At 48.4% G+C, this 9,396-nt stretch overlaps 1 protein-coding gene across 1 annotated transcript in view; it reads right to left on the bottom strand.

Moving 5' to 3' along the window:
* The window catches only part of T265_01884 (hypothetical protein), a gene marked incomplete at both ends in the record, with an annotated part of 23,417 nt that overhangs the window by 5,991 nt on the left and 8,030 nt on the right, over positions 1-9,396 (bottom strand). Inside the window, one exon of the mRNA XM_009166010.1 lies at positions 8,491-8,750. Coding sequence (XP_009164274.1) covers positions 8,491-8,750 — 260 coding nt within the window. The remainder of the gene's footprint in view (positions 1-8,490; positions 8,751-9,396) is intronic.

A 9,396-nucleotide genomic window follows, 5' to 3' on the forward strand; every position in this document is an offset into this window, starting at 1 on the left:
AGCACCCAAGCGTTTCGTGATCTCCTTCATACTCCTCAGCCAAGTCAAGGGTTGGCCACCTCGCTGTTTACGCCACTCCGAAATGGGCATGGAAAACAGTACTCTCTTCGGCAAACGATGGGTCGGCATACGTAACACATGTCCCAACCAACGCACCTTCTGCTGCTGGACACATTCTTCAATGGAAGTACCCGTTACGCAACCGAAAATACGCTTTCTAACTACCTCGTTAAGGATTCGCCCACATCAACCCACGCGACCTATGGTTCTGAGACAACGATTGTCGAACAATCGTGTTCAGTCGAACAATCGTGTAGCAGTGAAGTACCAGTGTTCTCTGGCGTTACTGGTAATGATGGTGACGATGATGCCTGAAATGATTAGTAAGTAAATCAGTTCAATCCTCTTAAATTCGTCTTCCTGAGCTCGTTCTCACACCTCTTTGAAACGCCACATTACCTCCCACCGAATCATCTCTGCTGGATAAAACCATCGTTCACGGAATTATCACTGAGCAATGCTTGTAGCTTTAAGACAAAATTTGCAGAAAAACCTGTTTGCCTAACACATGCGGTGCTGTGTATAATGAAAGAGTGATTACTGTGCAATCATCAAACGTCGGAAAGCCCCGTAAGAAACGTCCCAAGGTGCGTTTGAATATCAATTCGAAATCCAAAGCAGCTGTGGCATTCACTGCGGAAGAACCGTTGGACGGTGGTATTCCGACAGGAGTTCTGAGGATTGAACAGAAAGGAAACCTCATTAACCGATGTTCAAAAAAAGCAAGGCAACACATATTACAAGCACCTTGTAGGTGCTTGTAATACGAGGACAAAATATTGAGGGCCCAGAAGCTAGGCTTTATTCGTCCAAAACTCTGACATTGGGAAGTGAAACAAGGAGAAGTGATTTCATCATCACCATCATTATCGACATGACGTCAGTGCTCAGCACCGATGCTTAGCCGCCGTACAACCATGATTTATATAAAAGCATCATTGTGAAGAAAAGAATAGAGGTGGACGGGGAAGGGACATAGTGCTAGCTAACTACAACCATCCCGAAGTACCTACACCTCCAAACACTCATTCAAGCAATCTAGCTAGAAACTGACAACAAGAACGCCACTGACATTGGTTGGCAGTCATATCTTGCAGCGTCTCCAACCAGACAGTGAGGATGACGCGGTCCTCATCCCGGAACGTGAGTACCACCGATAGCACCCAAACGTTAAGTGATTTCTTCCATACCCTTCTGCCAGGTCAAGGGTTGGCCACCTCTCTTCTTCCGACACTGAGTTGGACGTGGAAAACAGCAGTCCCTTCAGCAAACAATGGTTATGCATACTCAAAACATGTCCCAACCAACGCAGCTTCTGGTGCTGGACACATTCTTCAATGGATGACCTCGGTCAGTTCATCCAAAAACAATTGCGCCTTCTCCTTCTCTCCGAAGATGGGAGTGATATCGTCTCCGTGTGCCAGATCGACAAGGTTTTCGTCACAGGCTATTTGAACACCGGGATTTTGGAGACTTCGGACGTTCCTCTCATGATTTCATCGATCACGAAGTTAAACAGGAATGGGGAGAGTGGGCATCCCTGACGGACACCACTTTGTGTACGGAAGCTTTTGTAGAGCTCTCCATCGACTCTCACACGTCCGGAAGTCTGGGAATACGAAGAGCTTTTTATGTTCACGAAATTCCGGGTATTCCTTGGTGTCAAGCATGTCAAGTAGAACAGACCGGTCAACCGAGTCAAATGCACCTAGGAAACCCAGGAGCATTAGAATTATGGGTCGCTGATACCTATGACGAAGTGTAAAGATATGGTCAACGTAATCCCTACCAAGTCGGAATCCCGCTTGCTGCTCTCGAGTCAGTGTTTCACAAGCCACCATAAAGCAACGAAGCATAGGTGACACGAACAGTCCCGTTACGACCTGGGTCAAGCTGACATCTCTGCGGTTGCCATCATCACTAGGAGCCCCTTTTTGAAAATGGACACTATCACCGAGTGCCCTCAGTTGTCTGGGACAGACTCCTTTTCCGGAACGCAAGCAAACAGATCAGACGAGCGCTGACTGAGGACTTCAACCCCCATCTTTGAACAACGCGGGTGGGAAGTCATCCGGACCAGAAGCTCGGTGGTGCTTGAGGGAACATAAGCATTCGTAAACCTCCGATGCCGTAGATGGTTCCACGTTCACTGTCCAGGGTAGGCTCCAGACGAGTGGCAGCTGGTGGCCACGACAACTGTCATTTGAAGTATTCGGCCCAACTGTCGAGGTACTCCTCATTCAAAATGGCCACTCCTTTCTGATCCTTGATAGTTTCGCTCACAAATGGTTTCCTGGAACCGGTCACAGTCATCTTCGGACATTACCAGCTTTCTGGACGTCTTCCACCTCCTTGACTTTCTGTGTACACCACAATTCACGGTCAGCTCGAATGCTCACTTTCACTTGACGTCTGATAACTCGTCGCATTTAGTTATGTTGGGGATCGGCTGGGATGCTTCTCCGCTGCTTGGTCTGATATCCAGTGCTTGAGTGAGCCCGGTGGTGCCGTGCCACAGACTAAATTCCCAACGCTATGCAAAGAAGTGGCTATCTCGTTCCAGTATGAGTTCACATCTGCAGGCGGAGCATTTGGAAGATACTCTAGAAGACGATTCTGGTAAATTCGTCTAACAACCGGATCTGCCAGTCCCTCACTTGCCGCTCGATTTGTCCGCACCTTAGGCAGCCCCAGAAAACATAGGGAGAAGCGACTCCAGAAAAGCGCGTGGTCGAAATTCAAAAATGTGTTCGAAAACAACCGGGAGTCAGTTAGTGATCCGCGCCATTGGTAAATGATGGCAGTGTGGTCGATTTGAGTTTGTGGTCGGCATGCCGGTGGAAGACATCATGTGGCCTGACGACTTCGGCTATTTTGGTAGCACTGCATAAAAACAGCCCACGATCAGCACATAGCCAGAGCAATCGTCCACCATCGTCCGTACGTACCGACTCCAATCCACGTCAACCTACTAAACGAGTCACAGATACGCTAAAACCACTTGTACATTCGTATCTCCGGCAACCACCACAATGTCTGAGCTTTTAGCTCGCCGCAGCTGGGCATTCAGGGTGTCATAAAACTTGTCTTTGACGTCATCGGAGCCACAGTCAGTTGGTGCACAAGCAGACACGATAAAAAAGACACCGATCAGCTTCCGGCTTGTGAGACTCGTTCACAGACGTTGCCAGAGGAACCGCAGAGGTGACAGTCAACAGGTATCCAGTCAAGCAAGGATATTTCCGCCCGGTAACTTAGGGCAACACCAACCGCCGCAGCCACTGGATCACCAGAGGTTGGCAGCCAGGAGCGTGATGGGGCGGTTAGTTCAACCATCATCACCATTATCAATTTCAGCCGTTTTTCAAACGCTGTGCTTGCATCTTGAATTCTTGTTTCTGAGACACAGCACACATCAATGTCAAGTTTGTTGTTCTGCTTGCTTCAGAGTGCGGACACTGAAGGCTGCCAGATACACTGGACGCCAAAGCATGAAGAGTGATTTCGAGATACCTGAGGAGTCAGCGCCATGTGACGAGCAGATGTTGCACGCAAAACCGATGCAAGACGAACGAAGTCATCAGTACTAAGTGCTGGGCCTATAAGGGAGAGTTGTTATTGAGGTTGAGAGAGGAGGAATAAAAAGTATGTGAAAGCGAAAAAAGAGAGACGTTAGCGGTAGATTCTTTTCGCTTACCCGCAGGCGATGTGGCATAAGAGTACTATTGCAAGTGTCAGGGTTGCACGTGGGCTGGGATACTACCGGGGCGCCCACACCCGGACGGGAGGATGATTAAGGAACAACCAAAGCCTTTTGCTCAAAAGCCTAACCGCAAGACAGCGGTGCTTGGCGGAAAATGCAAATACATTACCATTCCTACGGAACAAGTCGCCATGTGTTCCAACCCCCAACCTGGAGGACCGGGAACCTATGTTTGTCAGACCTGTAAACATTGCCAACCTGGTATGAGTGTGTCGCGGGGACACCCACAGTATAGCTTAACGGGTCGCTGAAGTGCGAAAACCGTCACACTGTAAGGTTGTCTCTTCGTGACGGGAATTTTACGAGTACAAGTGCAGAAAGACTAGAGACGAGAATGATAGCTAGATTTTAAAGGTGGTTGGAGGGACCTGCAGCGTTTGCAAGTCTTGATAAGGGGTAAAATAGGTGGTTTTGGATCTCCAACAACTAGCACATAGTCTTGGATATGCTATGCAGTGAGGATTAGCTATTAATCATGTATCAGGTTGCTGATACCCACAATGATTACGCTGCCACTTTCTGAGCCACCTCAAACATATTCCCAAGTTTCCCGTTCAGGTTCAGGTTGGATGGAGCTGGGGACTATAGAGGTAGCCCGCATATCCGCATTTTTCAGCCGTGAACGTCGTACACGAGTACGGTGGTTCTGATTACCGCAGCTGCTAGTCACCAGAACCTGAAGAAGAGTCATGATGTTGAGACGAGAAAGATAAACTTAGAAAAGAGGATTATAGAGTGGAAACAGGAGGGCCACTGACGCCCTTATTTAGTTACATCGATGGAGGATGGATTGCTGCCGGGCCCCAGGCGAGAACACTGATAGTCGTTGAAGCATTTCATCTCGTTCAGCTGTAACACCCTCCTGGTGCCTAGCAGCGACGCCACCCAATTGAAGCATGAGGGCTGGGATACTGTCAGGTTGCCCAAGACTAGACAGGAGCAGTCGAGAGACAGTCGGGTTCGAACCACGGGTCTTGCTGTCAGTAAATTCGCGCTCTAACCACACGAACAGCACTTCATCTCCTTAGCAGTACTTGATCAACTCTACTAACCGACGTAGATTCCGTAGTACTAGCCTGTCCATCTTGCCACACACTGTCGGTCAGCTTAAATCAGAGGTGCCAAGCGATTTTCTCACTGGCTTCGACTACTATCTGCTGATGCATAACCGCTGTGACCAGTATTGTCTCCGGCAGACAAAGACAATTTCCGATCCCAGCGGATTCATCGTCCTCATAAGTGGCTGATTGTTCTCGAAACCCACTTCCAGAAATGGTTTTTCCAAAATAATTTATGGATGGTGCTACTGGTTAAAATGCACGGCCGGTTATCCTGCCGGACTTTGTCCATCGTTTTTGAACCAAAGTTAGCGGAGTTCGATCTTCCTATTTTTATATCAGGTGTGATAGTGACGGATATCGATAACCACCGTAGCCTGTGGTACCAGGTGCCTGTCGCGGTGACTACTGAACCCGATGAAAGGAGGTCCCGTGCGTTCGCTTGATAGCTATCGACCGACTACATGAATTCCTCTCCATTTGACTCGTGAAAGCATGTTGATATTTTGGAGCACCGAGAGCACACTTGAGCGAATTCAGGAACATTAAAAACGATTCCTCCGTCATATTTTTCTCAGCTGCTTCACCTCTTCAAAAAGTGTGTTGGTCTTCCCCAAACTGGTGTCACCAAAGACATCGAGTTCGCACTCGAATTACAGGTGTCCCCTGCGGGCATTTGACCGTTCCGTCACGTAGATAGCTCACATCTGCCAATTTGTAGGGCAACGTAGAAAAAACTGTATAACTTGGGCGCACCCACTGTAACTTCGTCTGGCCACAACGGAGACGGAAAATTTGGTTAGTTAGCTTACCGTATCTCTCCAGTTGAAGTAGAGAAAATGATAATCGTTCAGCTGTGACACTTTTTCGGTGGCTATCTGCCGTGTCACCCGAAGGAAGCGCGAGGGCTGGGATACCGGTAGGTTACCCGAGCCTAAGTAGGGGAAGTCGAGAGGCAGAAATCAGGTTAAAACCACGGACCTTCCGGCCAGTAAATTCGCTCTCTAACCACTAAGCCATCTCGTCGTATCTTTACAGTGCGTTTCTAGCGTCACGCAAGCCGTAACAAGTTTGGAGTTGGGTAGTGCACATGGGATGAAGTTTCGCAATTGAGGTCCAGGTGTTGTTTGACTGTTCCCCCTCAAGGTGGCAATGAGATCATGTCTGAGGGGAGTTCGGTGACTGGTAGATGCGTAGGAAGCGTAAGAGTGTGTGCAGCTAAGGTGACTGTTAGTCTGTAATCTTCAGCATATGAGCATGGAAGCACTTATAGTCCCGAGGTTTAGGAGGTTTCTGCAGAGACAGTCAAGGCTGTTGAGCATTCAGAAAAAAGCGATAGCCACGCAGCTCCCTGAATATAGGTTATGTCCCCTGAAGGCTTGGTGACTGCCTGTTGTGGTTGCCCCAACAGTCTATCAAGCCAGAGCTTTCCTAACTAGACCACATACCCGGTAGAGAGGTCTGCTGATAATCGCTCCTTTTAGTGACCTAAGCTCGAGATGTTGAACAGAGAGGTTGCTGTTAACGATAGAGGTGATATTTTGGCGCTAGGCTATATTCCCGAGGTCCTGAGGAATTCTGGCGATTAGAAGTGTGCAACGCCTGAGATCCCAGAGATCCAGGTTTGGGGGTACAAACTGAGAGAGGAAGCGTTTGGCATTGAAAGGACGATGGTTGTCAGCGGGCCACTTACAAGCTACCTACAGGTCTCAGTAAAGTATGGAACAAGCTCAGGGGCCTGTAACCCTCCATGGACTGACGGCACTGACTAAGGGTTTACGGGGGGTTAAGGATTACTAGTAGATCAGTGAAGCTTGGAAACCAACGATACCCAAGTAAGCAACCTTGCCGATTTCTGTATGGTAGCAGCAAGTATTCTGATAAGGGTTCGTTCATACGGACAACAATGGTCCATCGTTCTAGGCGTACGCACCCAATACAGCACATTGCCTTTATTATTACACACTGCCGATTTTTTCGGATATTGTATTCTAATCAATAAGGGCTTTCAAAGGGTCAAAACGGACGTCGACATCTGCCATCGCAGCGAATTCCCTTGTAAACATGACCTTGGAAAAAAGGAGTGTTGAACACCGCCGATTCACGGATTGATACACAGGATCGAGGCTTTTGCCCAAGTTTCCTGGGTCGGTTTTGTTCTTGTCGGTCAGTGGCCGTCGTTCACCCGTCGTTGAGTTCCGTAAGCAACCCGTAACTAAAAATTTAAGACGACGTATCACATGCGGGTTACAGACCATTAGAGGCAATGCTCTGATTGGTCAGAATTCTAGTCAATCAGGATCGAACATCCTTGGCTTGGTGCATCTCGCTCCCTCACGGGGGTTTCAGCACGATATTTTGGAACGCTCTGCAATCACCCTATAAATGCAGTTGTAATAGTTTCCCTTTGTCTCCAAAAAACGGCTGTCTGGAGCTACCATGCCTTGTGACCTACCATAATGGGTGGACCAGTAAGCCGAGGGGCTGATGCAGTGGCAAGATCATTCAGCAAGTCAAAACAGCTGGCGACAACTCGAACCCACGATGTCAATTTCGGCAGAGTAAATCCAAATAATTTTACGGCAACAACAGAAGAAGCTCGAAGAAGTTCAAGTGAGGCTTGTTGAATCTCTGACGTGCAGTACGTCGGTGAATGCGACAAAAACGGTTGAGCCTCCGTCCTCTTCCACAAATACTGCTACCCGCCCCATCACTGAATTCAATTTCGATGCTGAATCTGGACGAACTTTCGAAATTTGGTTCAAGAAATATGACGACGTGTTTCAAACCGACTTTGCTCAGTTTGATGGTGCGTGGACGGTTCGACCGTTGCTGCGGAAACTGGGGACAACTGAACATGATCGGTTCACAAACTTCATACTCCCCAAACTCCCTCGCGACCTTGATTTCGCAGATTTTGTCGAAACCCTGGCCAAAATCTTCTGAAAGTAAAGTTCCTTGTTCAACACTCGTTATAACTGTCTTAAGATTACCAAAAGGGATACTGAAATTTTCATCACTTACGCCGGCGTGGTTCAACAGAGAATGCGAGCGATTTCACCTCTGCACCATGACCGAGAATCAATTCAAGTGTCTCATTTCCGTGGCTGGTCTTCAATCGCCACATGATGCAAATGTTCGTACCCGGCTACTGAGTCGAAATGAACGGGATCCACAGTCGACGCTTCAGAAACTTACCACCGAGCGCCAGCATCTTATCAATCTCAAGGCTGATGCTGCAATGATCGGACATCCCAGATTCTCTAAGCCTGATATGGTATGCCAAGAGGCAAGCTAATTCTAAACGAACTCCAAGAAAACTACCCACAGCCTGTTGTTCTTGTGCCGAATGGCGCTATTCATGCCACTGTCCTTAGCGAAATCACAGGTGCAACAAGTGCAGTCGGAAGTGTCACGAAGAAGGACGCTGCAGGGACAACTTCAGGAGCTCGCGCAACCATCGACCCGACAAAAGGATGCACCATGTAGCCATGACCGCTATCTACAGGATAAAACCACCCGGTCGACGTTAATTCATCACACTATGTGTCAATAGCATGCCGGTTACCCCCCAACAGGTTCTGACATCACCCTGAGTCCGAAACAAACCTGGGACGTAATTGGAAGCCCACTAGTGGAGATGGCTTGTTTCTGCGGCGATGTCTCATGTACTTGAACAGTACGTTTTTGTTTTTTCGAGCGAGGTCCAGAATGGTGGCTTGTTTTCGTATGTTCCATTGGCGGATTTCCGATTTACAGCGATTCCGCATTTTACGAAATGCCGGCTCATCTTCTGTGTCCCCTGTGGTCAACTTTTTGAAATAGAGTTGGGATCTCTTTTCCAGAAGTCGCCGAATCCTTTTGGCAGCCTGTGGTTCATCCGAGTGCGTGCCGGTTTTCTTGGGACGAATGTCGCGTCAGCCTCGTGGACTTTCTGGACAATGGTCCTATATAGTTCTTCCACCGGAGATGGTTTCAGTGTGATTTGTTCAAGGAAGATGCGCATTCCTGAGAAGTCTGCACGGGAGAAGTCTCGAAACCACGTTTGAGGTTTGGGATTTCTGGCCCGATGTTACTGACAGCCGTGCTGTGGTAGAATCATCAACCTCCGGTTCACTGAATGCAGTCCACGAGGACAACAGACACCACCGTACCGTCGTTGAGTTCCGTAGGCCATCCCCAACTAAAAATTTAAGACGACGTATCACGTGCAGGTTACAGACCATCCGAAGCAATGCTCTGATTGGTCAGAATTCTAGCCAATCAGGATCGAACATCCTTGGCTTGACGCAACTCGCTCCCTCACGTGGGTTTCAACACGACATTGTGGAACGCTCTGCAATCACCCTATAAATACAGTTGTAATAGTTTCCCTTTGTCTCCAAAAAACGGCTGTCTGGAGCTACCATGCCTTGTGACCTACCATAATGGGTGGACCAGTAAGCCGAGGGGCTGATGCAGTGGCAAGATCATTCAGCAAGTCAAAACAGCTGGCGACAACTCGAACCCACGATG

The sequence above is a fragment of the Opisthorchis viverrini genome (assembly GCF_000715545.1).
Source record: "Opisthorchis viverrini unplaced genomic scaffold opera_v5_21, whole genome shotgun sequence".
Lineage (NCBI taxonomy): Eukaryota > Metazoa > Platyhelminthes > Trematoda > Opisthorchiida > Opisthorchiidae > Opisthorchis > Opisthorchis viverrini.